Source organism: Rhipicephalus microplus, chromosome 3, assembly GCF_043290135.1.
Source record: "Rhipicephalus microplus isolate Deutch F79 chromosome 3, USDA_Rmic, whole genome shotgun sequence".
In the NCBI taxonomy this organism is placed as follows: Eukaryota; Metazoa; Arthropoda; class Arachnida; order Ixodida; family Ixodidae; genus Rhipicephalus; species Rhipicephalus microplus.
In genome coordinates, this window is record NC_134702.1 from 202885257 (window position 1) to 202901232 (window position 15976).

General features: G+C 47.7%; 1 protein-coding gene across 1 annotated transcript in view; it reads right to left on the bottom strand.

Annotated features, from left to right (window-relative positions):
- LOC142803478 (uncharacterized) overlaps window positions 1-15976 on the bottom strand; it is an 82430-nt gene that overhangs the window by 50783 nt on the left and 15671 nt on the right. The window contains exon 2 of the mRNA XM_075888592.1: window positions 14380-14537. Coding sequence (XP_075744707.1) covers window positions 14380-14537 — 158 coding nt within the window. The remainder of the gene's footprint in view (window positions 1-14379; window positions 14538-15976) is intronic.

Here is a 15976-nt window from a genome sequence, read left to right on the forward strand (position 1 = left end):
AAATAATCAACAACGAAGTAGACACTATTAGCTACAACTTGATTGTGGTAGCCGACCAGACAGCTGGTTTTGCCAAACCCGATTAATTTGGTATGTCACGGATTCATTCAGAATTAAAAATTACTTTTCGACCCGTTTTTTTTTGAGTTTCTGTTAACGTGGGCTTTATGTCGAAAAACGTTTAGAGTCTTGAATAAAATTACACACCGCACCGAATGCATCTCTGTGGCAATATGCCAAAGCAGAGGCACCAAAACTTAGAACATTTTATGTGGTTAAATTTAAACCTAGCTTCGCAAATGGAATATCTAAAAGTCGTTTCCTAATTAATGCTTAGTTACGACATGAGCCAAAATAATGTTAAATAGTTTCTGATTCTTCGCAAAACGGACAAAGGGGGGAAAGTGTCAGACCAGCTCTTTGTAAATAAAAATTTAATGGGGGGACACGGCACCGGAATCTGGAGATTATAATTTCAAGTTTTTTTTTGACGGACTCCACTGGGATTTCCATAGAAATTTGAGGTGCTGATAATCTGTCCAATCCTGCCTAAGCGCCGAGACAACCGAACGTCATCATCTTCTCGGCTTGACAAGTACCCTCTTCATATTCAAGTAGCATTCATCTTCTTCACTACAATATATATAGCTGAAAAACGACACAGAGACAGCACCAGTTCCTTGGCTGCCTGTTTTAGCATCCCTCTTTATTGTTTTCTTCTTCTTTCTGCCAGTTAAAGCTCAAGCCCTGCGTTGCTCCCTGTCATTGCACTCGGCCCCCAACTGCGAACCTGGTGGTCTGCCGACAGCGTCTCCTTGGGGTGATATTGGCTATTGTGGAGTGGCCTGGTACGGCCATGCTGGCGTTTCTCCTGGAAATTTGCCAAAGGAGGTTCTGCTGGCCGACAGTTTCTGTGTCGTAGCGGTCGCAGGTCTGGGACGCCTTGGTTGTGTCACTGCTGCTGGTTATGTGTATGCCTCACCTTGTCCACTTTAACAGTGGTGCATTCTGGAGGATGACACTGACGTTGACGGGATGGTCGGTGCAGGCCTTGTCCATGCTGGGGTCGACGCTGGTGACTTCGAAAAGATGGCACCGTCAGGAGATATGGACTCATGCAAAGTGACCGCATTAGTTGCATATCACTTTTTTTGTTAACCCATCGCTCTTGTGTAGACAGTGCTGCCAATTGTGCATTATGCACCGCCACCTGCTAGGGGGGTGGCTCATTTTATATGAAAAGAATAGAAAAGTGAGCTCCATAACTGTCTCTCAGGGGGAGGACACATCAACAGCAGCTCACGAAGGGGGGGGGGGGTATTGCACGATTTGAAAGGATACGAATAAAAAGTAAAGACATAGAGAGAAAGGAATGAGAGGGTGAGGCGCAGGGACAGCGAACGACGGAAGGGAGGAGAATATAGGAAAGATGGAGACGGTCGCAGGAGCCTGAGGACGGGGCACCGCTGGTGAGAGCTCTTGTCGGCGACAGGAGATGGCGTAGGAATAATCCAGTCGACCAGAGCTATGTTGTCGTCATCGTCGTCGGGGACTGGCGTCCGGAGTTGGCGTAGGACCAGCCCAGTCGGCCAAAGCTGCAATGTCGTCAGAGATCACGAGGGCACAACCGGTCGGCACGGAATTCAGGGAGCCCACCTGCTGCACTGAGAGACGACGTCTGTGCTGCTCGCAGTGTGTCAAGGGGCGTCGACGTGTCTGTGTAGTCAATCTGCTAGCCTTGAAGCATAGTTCAAACTAATCGGTACAGCTTGTAAGATGGCAAAGGGCACAGGGGCCTAGGACTGAGGGCTCCACTTTCGCCGGAAAAAAATATTTGGAATTTCGCATTCATTGTGAGGTAACACGTGCTCTTGCAGCAGTGTCTCTGTTAAGCTAAGGCTAAAGCTGCTGATTCCTATAGTTCTGCGTGCAGTAGAGGCTTCTTTGTCGGATGTCATGTCAATATCTGCAGGTATTACCTCCACTGGCAGGTCTTCGCTGACAGTGACTTTTTTCTGAATAAGCACATCAGTTTTTTTTAGGGGCGAAGCTCCTTGTTTAAAAAAAGTTTATTTACAGCATGTACAGAACACAAAGGCTTCATACCATTCCAGTAACAGGGCACATACACTTCAGCACATCTATATTTCACGACTAACATCACTACGTTACAGTGAAGACATTTGCTCTAATATACATGATTATGTTGGCATACATGTACACAAAAATTCAATGTGATATCACGATATAAGGGTACAACGATACAATAGATCCAAATGAAACACAATTTGTAACAAACGAAATCTTATATAACAACTCAACGGGCGCTGCTTAGCACCAAGTCGGTCGAAAAATGAGTTGTATCCTATCATGTTCCACCTTGACGAAAGGGCACGACCAATGCCGCAGAAACTCTTGCTCCCCGAGGAAGAAAAGCTCTTCGGAGAGAAACGCGAGGATCTCTCGTCTCATTCTCCCCAGTATCGGCCACAAGGCATGCCGGCGGCAATTGGCAGCTACGGCCTCACATCGATTTCTCCAAAGGCTGAACAGCCCCGCAACTATCAAGAGAGCGGAGAAGCGGCTACACAGAAATCGGCCGTTGGACACGAAAGTTCGCACACCCTGTCCCCGAAAACCAGCATTAACCGCACGCCGAAAAGGCGGGAAACCACACATTCAAACGTCGCATGTCGATTGGTCTCTACCATGACGCAGTTGGGGCAAGTGGAAGCGCGAACTACCTGCCATCGCTGCAACCGATCTCGCGTGGGGAGCAAGCCCCAGCCCAACCTCCAGACAAAGCCTCTGAGATGCCCTGGCAACACTGCGGCAGTTATTGGTTTCCAAGCGCGGTTCAATACAGATTGACGGTGCTGGGGCACCAAGGGCCGTAGAAGGGCGGCCATTGTGTCCACCACTTTAGAATCGGCCACCTCTATCTCTAGGCACGTAGCTTCCAAACGTCGGTGAAATGCCAGAAGGGCTCAATACAAAGATGGTAATTCAGTTGTTTGGGGACCTTTGTTTATTTGGCTATCCGGCAAGAAGACACGTAGTGATGGCCCCAGATGGTAGGGAGCCAGTGTCTGAGCGGGCATGTCATCATTGCATAGTATTCGCAATAGAGTGCGGAGGCACAATGTAGAAGCCACGACGGAAACGTCGGGGAATGCAAAACCGCCTTGATCTCGCGGTTGAGCTAACGCTGGACGCGATAACGATTCTGTGCCACCAGACCAAAAAAATGAACTGATGCAGCTTTGCACTTTCCTGCAGACGTGGAGCGATGGTTTAACAGAATGGCAAAAGTACCAAAATTTTTTTAGGTACACCGTTTGAGTTAAGTATCGGCGTTCCAAGAGGGGGAATTCGAAGTACCTGGCTGCTTTGATATCATTTAGAAGAGTTTGTACAACGGATGACCAGATGCTATGCTGTATACCAAATACAGTGAAAGTAACTCCGAGTATTGAAATCTCAGGAGACCACTGTAAAGGCGACGTGATGTTGATACGACCGCTGGGGTTGCCAATGAAATATTACTGGCTTTTACAAAAGTTTAACCTTGCACCGGAGATAATACCGAAATCATGGAAGTATCAAGAGCATGCTGCAGCGACTGTTCATTATGTACATATAGAGTAATATCATCTGCATATGCAGCGACCTTTACTTTAGTGTTACCGGGTAGAGGTAAGCCACGAATCTGCGGGTGATGTTCAACGGCCCTTAAGAAGGGCTCTAATGCAAGGATAAATAACACTGGGGAGAGGGGACACCCTTGACGGACCCCACGCGTGACTCTAAATGCGTGACTCTCACGGGAATCTAAGTAAAGGGTACTTTCTAAATTAGTGTACATCGCGTTGATAAGGTCAATGAACTTATCCGGGAATCCATATGCATGTAAAACATTTAGTATGTAGCCATGTTCTATGGAATCAAAAGCTTTCTCTTGATCTAATAAAACCAACAGTCCTTGCGCGCATCGGCTAATGGTGTATTGAATGATGTCACGCGTTAACCACGTATGGGTGTGTATTACTCGGCCCAGAACAGAACAGACCTGGTGGGGAGCGATTAATGTTGCAAGAAATGGACTGATTCGGCGCACCAAAATGTTAGCCAAGAGCATGTAATCTACATTGAGCTGGGTAATAGGGCGCCAATCTTCTGGTCGCGTGGACATTGGGTCTTTCTTGGGAACTAGTGTTATACGGCCTTTGTGGAAAGAAGTTGGAAGTGTAATATCTTGGAAACACTTGCGAATGACGCGTGACATAGTTGGACCAATGATAGGCCAGAACTGTACATAAAACTCTGCAGGGAGTCCGTCAGGCCCTGGGGCCGATCCCTTTTTCATTGCGTCTAATGCGCCTTTGATTTCGTCATCGGATGGCGGTGATAGGAGGACGTCACTTGACATGTTGGAATCATGAGGTAAATCTGTCAGCAGAGGATGTGAAGAAACGAATCCTGGGTAACAGACATTAGCACCAGATTTAGCTATTGACTCAAAGTGTTGAGTGAATTCCTGAAAGTCGCACCTACCCGCAGCAGCTAGGGTGATAGAGTTCAGCGAGTGGGCAGGCGAGCCTGGTGGACAAGGCATAGCTCTGCGTGCATACCTTAGCACCTCAGGGTGCGCACAGGGTGCACGTCTGCAGCGCCAAGCTGCAGCCGAGAGTGAAGAAGCGCGCATAATACGCTGGTACCGCTCAACGAGCTCCTCTTGCCATGCCCGCATTACAGTGGAAGGACTGGGATCTCGATTGGCAATGCATATCTTCTGGATTAACAATGACGCATCTTTCGACATACGGGTGCAAAGTCCTCTGCCCTACGCACTGCAATTATGCCGCCACTGTTCTTTGAGGCGATCCCAATCAGCTACATCGGCCCCAATGAGCGATGCGCGTACCGCTTGGGATAATTTCTCCGAAGCCTGAGAGTCCTGGAGGACGCGGCAATCGAGACGCCATGGTCTGCGAACCGTTGGCGTCCCCGCTGGCAGGCGGAGAGATAACATAACCGGCCGGTGGTCGCTAATGTACACTGGTGTCGGTGGCAATGACATTACCCCGGTGTCGTGAACGTAGGTAATGAGACTGGGGGATGCATACACGCGATCGATTCGGCTGCTCGACGCTGGTCGACGCCAAGTATAGGCAAAATTACTGCCATGCACACTTTGATGAATGTCGCTCAATGCCAATTGCTGAACTAGACGTTCGAGTTCTCTGGCATTCCAGTTTGACCGGCCGCGACCCGGACCTCGAACGTCTGCGTGTGAGTCACATTTGAAATCCCCTAAAAGTACCACATGTCGGGAATTTAAAAGGAACGCATCAAGAGATTGGAACAACGCGTTTGAGTTCTCGCGTGCCGCTGGGGCATACACGGCAACAAATCTTATTCTTAACGAAAAAAAGGTGCAGTCGAACGCCAGCACGCGTCCGAAGGCATCGAAGGAAACATGATGGTCACGTAAAAGACCTCGGTTAAAAATAACGACACCGACGCCAGTCGAATGCGTGCTGGCGTACGGATAGAAACAATCCTTATGGCGTTGGCTCCTTATGGCGTGGCTTGTGCGTCCCTCGTAATACGCAACCACCAGTGGCACATACCCGAAATAGGTATAACATTTGACCTCTAAGGTGGTGCCGGTGAGAGATTTCTTCTGTGCGTTGTTTAACAATAAAAAATAGTGCTCAATGTACATGTCAATGACTGCTAATGGGGAATGAGAGACGGGAGCATTCGGCTTTTAGTCAACGCGCACGCTGCGATCCCCATTAGCAGCCATTGGCATGTACATTGAGCACTATCGGACAAGAAAGGGTTGCTACATTATACTCGCTGGGTGTAACCTCCTTCGTTTTAGAAAGGTTTAGCGAGCGTTGAGCCGCAGGGCCATGAATACAATGAACTACTATATACCATGAATGAATTCGAGGTGGTTAAAGGGGGGAAGCAGATACGAAGCGCAAGCCGTAAGAAATTAAAAGCTGAATCCTCCTGTCTCTCATTTCCTATTAGCAGCCACTGGCATGTACATTGAGCACTATCTGACAGAAAAAGGTTGCTACGTTATACTCGCTGGGCGTAACCACCTTGGTTTTAAAAAGGTTTAGCGAGCATTGGGCCGCAGTGCGATGAATACAGTGAACTAGTATATACCATGAACTCAAGGTGGTTGAAGGTGGGAAGTAGACCCGAAGTGCAAGCCGTAAGGAAGTGTGCGTGTGCCACCTCTCGTTTAGTCCTTGGAATGTCCGCTGCGGAATGGCGGTGCTTCTATAAGGGGAATATATGATAAAAAGATGCGAGATGGTGGGACTTGGAGTGTTGAATAGATGGACGAACGGACACACGGACAGATGCATGGATGGACGCATGAACGGACGCAGGGGCGGATGCATGAACGAACGCAGGGACGGGCGCACGAACAGACGCATGGACGGTCACACATACGGACGCATGGACGGTCGAATTCTTCGCCCCACTCTCCATCATTCACTCCGTAGATATGCTGCCATTTTTTAAAGGAGGTGACGCTCGACGCGTGCATGGCGAACGTCCACCTTTAGCGTAACATCTTTTTACGCGAAGACTCCGGGAGAAACGTGGTACTCTATTTGTGAACTGAACCCTACCTGTTATTGTATATTGTTTGATTTTTATAAAATGAAACATCATTGGTCCCGACGAAGTAAAACACTGAGGCGAATATTGGCCTCGTGACATCACGGTTTGGCTTTTTTACGTAGAGAGTTTTGAGAACAAGTGAATGTGTGATTCTGTGTAAACTTAGCAAGGTTTCGTTCCCTTAGTTTTGCTATTTCTTTAACGCGAAAGTGTTTTGTGCCGGGGTCCACCAAGACTTCAGTGACGGATTTCCGTCATGGAAGTGACGTCGAAGAAACTACGCACGATCAGAAGATTATAAGTTCTGTCACCGGGAGTCGAACACATTGTCTCTGGTTCTGTGACTACACGCGCCGGGAAAACTATCCACTGGGCCATGATCACCTACTTCACACGCGTTAAAAATACGCCTTTTATATTTACCACTGTCCTCTCACAGCGCTGTTGGTAAAGTGCTGTAATTCATCATGACCGTGGGATCTGCAATCAGTTCCTTTAACGCGTCGCCTCTAAGCTGGCGTCCATTCAGCACGTTCCTAGTAGAACTTTAATTTTGTCAACACGTTAACGAGTTTACCACAAGTATGCCACAAATATAGGTGTCGCTCATAGCGTCCATTCGTGCCAAAAATAGCTGCGTGACACTCGCCGGCTTCGCCTAGCTGCAACTTTGCCTCCCCATTTTTGCATATCCCAGTGATATTTCGGTTTTTTTCATAACATATCTAGTGACTGTGCATTCCTTGCTGTTTTAGATTAGCATTTTTATCTGCCCGGTGCTCTTTTAAGCACAGCCAAATGTAAGCATTACGCTTCGGAAACATCAAAGAACTATTGCCAGGAGACGTCAAAATTGTTCAAGCTTTTGAGGAGCTAGGCGTTTACTTTCAACAAAGCGATGTTTTAAAAAGGACCTGGAAATAAGTAATTAGGAGATACACATACGTCATAACAACAGCAACACAGTTTAAACTGCAATTAATGACAAAAGCAACAGTCATCCAGATACCGGCATGCGCTTTTCTACGTAGCCCACATTGCCCTACTACCTTGCCGTGTAACATGACGCCTTACCTCCATTGTGGGAGCCTTCCTCTGGGAAGAAAACCAACAACAGCTCAAAGCAAATTTTCACAGATTCCCACAAGCCGGAGAGTCCTTCGTCTCCCTGACATACCAACGTGCACTAGAGCACTGGACACTAAAACAACACAGAAGTTCTTCGACAATGGAAATTACTTCCAGTTCAGACTAATAATGTAATCAATACTTACACTAAAATTGATTTCACGGCGACTCATTAGATTAGACTACAAACAGATATTCCGCTACAGTTTTACACAGCTGCTATTCACTTAAAAAGAGCAGTCGAATCAATGGGTTCCTACAGTCTAAAAGATGTTCCATCACAGGAGATGAGCGGAATAGAAAGAAGTAGCTCATTTAGCAAAGAGGAGAAAGAATATTTCAGCACGACAAAATGGAAATGACGGCGTAGAAATCACGTACCTGACGAAGTGCGTGGGTTTGACTGGTTCAGAAGATAGAGGGCATTGCCTACTAGTGAGATGTTAGCATAATAGAGAGTCGTTCCAAATGACAACTGCCTCAACTGCATGATAAGGGAGGCGGCCCCACATGCTATTTAGAGTGCTCGGCGGCGAAAGGCACATGGTGTAACGCCTCTTTGGCTGTCGCACAACCCGTGATAAAATCTAACGTGAGCTGTTCGCAAAACTACACTTTGCAGTGATCTTGTACGTACTTTGGCGGTGACGTTGTTTAGCAAAAGCACGCCGCAAGCCACAATGACGTCTATCGCGGATTCCAGAAATACGCCTCATTCGATAAAATTACCTCGACGATCAGCTGCAAACGAGGGGTAAAAAGGCTTTCCTTAGACAATGACGCACACGTTTCTTCAGAGTAAAGAGGAAAGTGTTCAAGTTTCCCTGTTGCTCCGTACTGAGGAAGCGCACTTTCTAGTACGCGTGCAATAACATTCTCTGACATTTGAACCAATAGCTCCACTTTATTGTTTCTTTAGCTTCTACAACCTTATGTCACAGAACGAGCGCTAAAAATGGGCGCGCCGCCAAATTCTTGCGATACCGCGCGAAAGAGACGCCGCGAGGTCAAAGAAAAAAAAGAAAACAAACATCCAAGGCTCCCCGGGGCGCGCGCTCTCCTCTCGGAAGCGTGGCTTCGCCGACGAACCTCCTCACCCCACATCGGCGGCCCAGCAAGCCCGCGATATTTCTAGAACGAAGGAGGCGTGGTCACGCCGAGTTGAGTCATCCGACGCGGAGGGCAGTCGAACCGTCTCGCCTCTCCCCAGCCTTCGCTGCGTATCGCGCCGACGAAATGACGAGAACTTTCTGTAATGTCGCGCGGAAGGTATTTAACCGAGCAGCCGAGACGAGAGATCAGGAGAAGACGGAAGTTAGCGCAAGAGCGCGTAGGGTATACCGCCGTGTAGTCGGCGAAGGTTTTTTCTGTAGAGACAAAGCAGGAGAAGAAGATGCTTTCCACCTGAGGGGTGACGACTCGAGTTACCGGCAAGAGTGTGTGTTTACCGCTATTGAGCGAAGGCGCGTGGCAACAGCTGCGTGTGTGAAGCCGACGTATTTCCGGCGAAGAAGTTTGAAGCTTGGAGAGTGGCCATTTGAGGACGCGAGGTTTCCGGGAAGAGAAACTTCGGCGAGGTTTCCTTGAAGAGAAACTTCAGGGGGCAGCGGAACGACAACAACGCTGGACTTTGAGTGAGTGATTCTCGGAAGAGTATCATTCAGACTTTTGTTCCAAGGACTTTGGACTGAATAGGTTTTCTATCTCTTTAGTCTTTAAGTGTCTTGGTTGTTAAATGCATGCGACTGCATTGTAGTGTGAATTGATGTCTGTGTCCGTTGTTTCGAGTGTGGCTGATTGTACTGTGTAGTACGTTGTTTGTTCGGTGACCTATTGTACTCAACTATTGTGGAGTGTGCATTCCTGTGTATTGTTTTCAATCTGCCATTTTTGAGAATATAATTTTGTTTTGGTTATCAACTCTCTGCTCTGACTTGTTCTTTGGGCCACAGCCGGCGTCCGCAGGCGCGCCAAAAAGGACCACTTCTCAATTGTCCACGCTTTCGTGGTGCGGTTCGGGGGGCCGATATCTCGGCCCTTGGAATTAGGCCGGCGATCGCCTCCCTAATTAACGGGACCGGTGTGACAATTAATCTGGCGTCCGCGATACAGGACCTTTTGGTGCACAGTGTGTCCAAAGTAGTGGGAAAGAGCCTCGAGTTGTTGATAGTGCTATCGGAACGATTTTGTGGGTTGTTCAGTGTTCTCGTTAACGAGTGCAGGGAAGTGTTCCGATAGACTGATTTAGGCAGATACTTTTTGCACGCGGCGAGCTTTTAGTTGCGAGACACAATGGATCTCGAAAAGTTAGTCGCTCTTGGTGAGAAAATGGGTCTTTCTGGCGCCGAACTACGGAAGTGGGTAAGCCAGAAGGAGAAAGAGGCAGCTGAAAGGGCCAGGGAAGAAAAATCAGCTGAGTTGGAACGAGAGAGGTTGGCAGCTGAGAGAGCCAAGGAAGAAAAAGCAGCTGAGTTGGAACGAGAGAGGTTGGCAGCTGAAAGGGCGAGAGAAGAAAGAGAAGCAAAGGAGCGACAGCTGAAGGAAGAAAGGGAGCAGCAATTGAAGTTAGAACTGGAGAGAGAGAAGTTGGCAGCCGAAAGGGCGAGAGAAGAAAGAGAAGCGAGGGAGCGACAGCTGAAAGAAGAAAGAGAGGAAAGGGAACGGCAGCGGCAGCACGAGATGGAACTCGAGCGGCTCCGTTTGCAACAGCGAAGTGAAACTCCCGTCCAAGCTAGAGTTGAAAGCAGCGAACGGGAAGATCATGGCTTCCGCTTGAACCCAAGCAAGCTGCTCGTAGGGTTTGATGAAAGGAAGGACGACCTTGACGCGTACCTTCACCGATTTGAGACGATTGCGAGGAGCCAGAATTGGCCGGAACATCAATGGGCAACTGCTTTGAGTCCTTGCTTGAGTGGTGAAGCGCTCAGTGTGTACGGCAGGCTGACGCCGACCGATGCAGCCAACTACGCAAAGGTGAAAGCTGCTTTGCTGAAGCGATTTAGATTTACTGTGGAAGGATTCCGGGACAGATTTCGGACAGGAAAGCCAGCTGATGGGGAAACGGCTACGCAGTATGCCGACCGACTTTGCCATTATTTCGACAGATGGATTGAACTTTCAGGGACAGCGCAGGAGTACGATGAGCTTTGAGAGGTCCTAATTAGAGAACAATTTCTTACTAGTTGCCACCCAAGCCTGTCGCTGTACTTGAAAAAGAGGAAGGCTGAGTCACTTGAAGGAATGCTTGAATTGGCAGATCAATTCTTGGAAGCGCAAGGTGGAAATAATTTGGCCAAGGTCAAGAAGGAGTGTCTCGAAGATTCGAAAAATTCGGCACCCGAACAAAAGAAGCGGGCACCGGAGTGTATTCCGCGATGTTTTCTGTGTAACCGAGTGGGACATCGCGCGAGCAACTGTCGTACTAACTTTACAAGCCCTACGGTAGTAAAATGTTTTAAGTGTGGTCAGACTAGGCACAAAGCAGACGCGTGTCGGAATGGAGCGAGTCAAACTCACCAGGTGTCCTGTGTGCTAGCAGCACCAAAATCCGATAATAAGGCCGTCACAGATGGATTCGTAGAGTTGAAAAGTGGGGAGAAAATTCATATTGTGGGTGCGGTAATGGCAAAACAGCCAACCGGTGTTTCAAAGGGTATGCCAACGCTGCCTGGAAAAGTCGCGGACAAAAAGATTACGGTGTTAAGAGATACCGGCAGCTCCACTGTTATCGTGCGGAGAGATTTGGTACGGGAAAGTCAGTTAACAGGCAAAACGAAACCGGTTTGCTTAATTGACCGTACAGTTCGGATGCTTCCCGAAGCAGAGATTGAGGTGGAAACCCCGTACTTCAGCGGGAAGGTTACCGCTCTATATATGACAACCCCCCTTTACGACCTTGTCATCGGAAACATCGACGGGGCGCGAGGACCGAATGATCCGGAATGTTTGGGAGAAGACCCTCAGATAGAGCCTTCGCCAACCCAGCGACCGCGAGATACAGTGGAGGAGCATTCCGTGACGGATCTCACTAGAGCCCAAGGTGAAGGCGCGGCGCAAGAGACAGTGAATGAGAAGATGATCGAGTTGAGTGAGTTCACGGGGTGCGCAGGTGGACGTACGTCGGCACGACCCCAACCGACCGAGAGTGTAAAAATGACGGAGTCGGCCAGCCAGGCCCAATGCCGTGACATGAACAAGCTGGTAAATAAACCGACAGGACCCGTTGAACGTTATGACCCGTTAACGGTGTCGGATGTGACAACGATGGCTGAGACGCCGCCTCAGATATCGTCGTTGGAAAAGGCTCGCCGAAAAAGAACAAGGAAAAACAAGAAGAAATCGAGCGAGCACCGCAAGAAAGGACGCAAGCGAAATACACAGAATAAGTGCTGAAGTCGAATCAGAATGTGTTCGGCAGTGCTGAGTGCCATATGTTGTGTTAGTGTTGTGTTATCCTGTGTCACAAGTGTCGAAGTATCTGTGCTGTGATGTGATGTATAGTGTTGTATCATTGTTGTAAAGACAGAACCTTGTACGTTTGTATTGTTTGGTATGTGTGATGAAGCGTTGTACTCATGTACCTGCGGTTATATTTCATGTGTGAGAGATTGAATGTAATGTCCAATCGTATTGAGTGATATATTGTGAATGTGAAGTGTCATGAGCGACAGATTGTGTTACAGTCTGTGAGAGTGTGTGGTGACTGTTCGCGCTCGTTGTGTGGTTTTGAATATTATGAGATAATATTCTTAAAGTGGGGGGCAGTGTCACAGAACGAGCGCTAAAAATGGGCGCGCCGCCAAATTCTTGCGATACCGCGCGAAAGAGACGCCGCGAGGTCAAAAGAAAAAAAAAAGAAAACAAACATCCAAGGCTCCCCGGGGTGCGCGCTCTCCCCTCGGAAGCGTGGCTTCGCCGACGAACCTCCTCACCCCACATCGGCGGCCCAGCAAGCCCGCGATATTTTTAGAACAAAGGAGGCGTGGTCACGCCGAGTTGAGTCATCCGACGCGGAGGGCAGTCGAACCGTCTCGCCTCTCCCCAGCCTTCGCTGCGTATCGCGCCGACGAAATGACGAGAACTTTCAGTAATGTCGCGCGGAAGGTATTTAACCGAGCAGCCGAGACGAGAGATCAGGAGAAGACGGACGTTAGCGCAAGAGTGCGTAGGGTATACCGCCGTGTAGTCGGCGAAGGTTTTGTCTGTAGAGACAAAGCAGGAGAAGAAGATAATTTCCACCTCCGGGGTGACGACTCGAGCTACCGGCAAGAGTGTGTGTTTACCGCTATTGAGCGAAGGCGCGTGGCAACAGCTGCGTGTGTGAAGTCGACGTATTTCCGGCGAAGAAGTTTGAAGCTTGGAGAGTGGCCATTTGAGGACGCGAGGTTTCCGGGAAGAGAAACTTCGGCGAGGTTTCCTGGAAGAGAAACTTCAGGGGGCAGCGGAACGACAACAACGCTGGACTTGGAGTGAGTGATTCTCGGAAGAGTATCATTCAGACTTTTGTTCCAAGGACTTTGGACTGAATAGGTTTTCTATCTCTTTAGTCTTTAAGTGTCTTGGTTGTTAAATGCATGCGACTGCATTGTAGAGTGAATTGATGTCTGTGTCCGTTGTTTCGAGTGTGGCTGATTGTACTGTGTAGTACGTTGTTTGTTTGGTGACCTATTGTACTCAACTATTGTGGAGTGTGCATTCTTGTGTATTGTTTTTGATCTGCCATTTTTGAGAATATAATTTTGTTTTGGTTATCAACTCTCGGCTCTGACTTGTTCTTTGGGCCACAGCCGGCGTCCGCTGGCGCGCCAAAAAGGACCACTTCTCAATTGTCCACGCTTTCGTGGTGCGGTTCGGGGGGCCGATATCTCGGCCCTTGGAATTAGCCCGGTGTTCGCCTCCCTAATTAACGGGACCTGTGTGACACCTTATAAGCACATATATCAATTCGTGTTTTAGTACTCATTTTCGAAATGCGTGTACTGTTTTCATTTGCTTTTTTTAATGAACAATTTACATTGAGAATAAAACTAGCCTTTTTTTCGCTGTACGCCGACAATTTGTCTTGCATCTAGCAGATGGTGGTCGCAGACGCCATCTTTTGGTTGGAACGGCTTCACTCCTGAGCAATAATTTCTATTCCAGCAATCTGTAAAACCTCCTCTTTATGTGACCAGGCATTGGAAAGAACTGCTGATTCCGCGAGGCGATCCATTTGTTTTGTCACGGAAGCTGTCGGTTGTCATATTTGGGTTACTAAGCGGTGCCTCTCTGGGGTTTTCAGTTTGTGTTCGAAAGTAATTAGTTCGAAATTGAGGATAAAATAACTTTGGATGATGTACTTGAAAAAGGGCACTAGCATTATTTCTTTATAGTCATGTTAATGGACGTTAATAGCTGGGGATGTCGTACACTTGCGGAATGAACCATGCTTAAGGGCACCTCCTAATTTGAGCCGTTAAAATGAAAGGCATCAACTAGGTGTCTCCATCAACACCCAATTATTCTCTTTTAGCAGGATCTCTGTAACTAATGAGGTTTCTTGTGAGTGTGGTGTAACTCCAAAGGCGTTTCTGAAACAGAACATTAGTAGTGACTTACATGACGCCATCCGGTGGGTACTCAAATACCACCAGGGTAGAATCACCGACATATTCTCCCGTCTGAGTACCTTTGACGCACTTGCTCTTGCCTCCTAAGTAAGGGTCGTCCTCGAAGTCCCGATACATGAGATGCCATGACTGCTCCAGTGGGAAGCACTAGAACACACGCAAGGACAACATTCACGACGAGTGAATGAATATTGGAGAGGTAGAGCGTTAAATATAAACTACATCGAGCTTTCTGGATGTAGTTTACAGTAAAGCATGTCCAGTTTGCTACCTTACACATGGGGAGGAAAATAAAGGAGTAAAAGAAAGGAGAATTGAGACACACACCAACACACATACACATGCACACACCGCAACGTTTCACAGGCTGTCGCCCAATTATGTTACCATCAAATAACAGCAGAAGAATTTCTTTATCTTATTATGCACCGTCAATCATTTTTGCGGAATGAAAAGCAAACAGCCACACAAACATCAGTGAATACATTGCTTCTGTCTATTCACTATCTTCTAAAACAAAAACCGAAGGTCACGCAACCACATCGCGATGAAAGCTAAACACTGTAGGCCCGTGTTCTTGGATTTAAGTGAACATTAAAAACAATACGAGCAGGTACTCGCTCCCGGAGACCTCCACTCTCACCTCCCTCATTATCATATCATGGTTTTGGGAAGTCAAACACCAAAAATGGGAATCGATAATAATTAGCTTGATTGAAGAAGAACCAAAAAAATTGGACAACTTTGCGCACAGCTGATGCCAAGACTGGAAACGGCGAAGCTGGCGGCTTTTTTTTCTTTCTGATCCTAACATTTCATTTCACACTCCGTTGGTACTATACCGCTGCATATGTGATTTTGCTATGCTGTGCCCCTTTCCATCCGCCTCGCCCTTAGTTCCCTTGCCTACGCCTTGCTGCATCACATACACACATTTTTATGGTGTGCTTTCCACCTCTTCCTTTCTATCTATCTTTCTATCTTTCTTCGCATTCAATGTCGCTTCTTTCCATCTGTTTCCTTTTATCTATTTCTCTCTTTCAATCTTTCACAATTTCATACTTTATCAATTTTCCTTATTTTATCATTGCATTTTATCTCGTTCTCTCCCAGATAACAACGGAAACATATGGTTTCATACATTCTTGTTCTGCTGGCATATCCAAATATTCGAATGGCTACGACTCTCGCCGCCGGACCGTGGTCGGAGTATAGCAGCCTGTATTCGGACTCCACCTCACCACACGACATTATTTGGATTTACTCATTTCTTCCCATCGTCTTCTCCACTTGTCTTCTCTTTTTTTTCGTCCTTCCTCCAACACCTTGCCAGGTGACGCATGGTGGCGTTCATGGCTCGCCCATGAAAGGTGCAGTGTCTGTGAACGCCACCGCGCCTATAGCTCTAGCTTAAACAGCTTTATTGTTTAGCGAAAGCATGAGAGCCCAACCATGTTAACGTTGTTAGATAAGAAGATGATTTTTTTAATCTGCCAGCACGTTTGCTAAATGTTGTAGCGTCGTCTTCACCAGTTCAGAACAGGCCGTTCATTATCATCATTATTTGGTTCTCAGGAGCTGCCGCT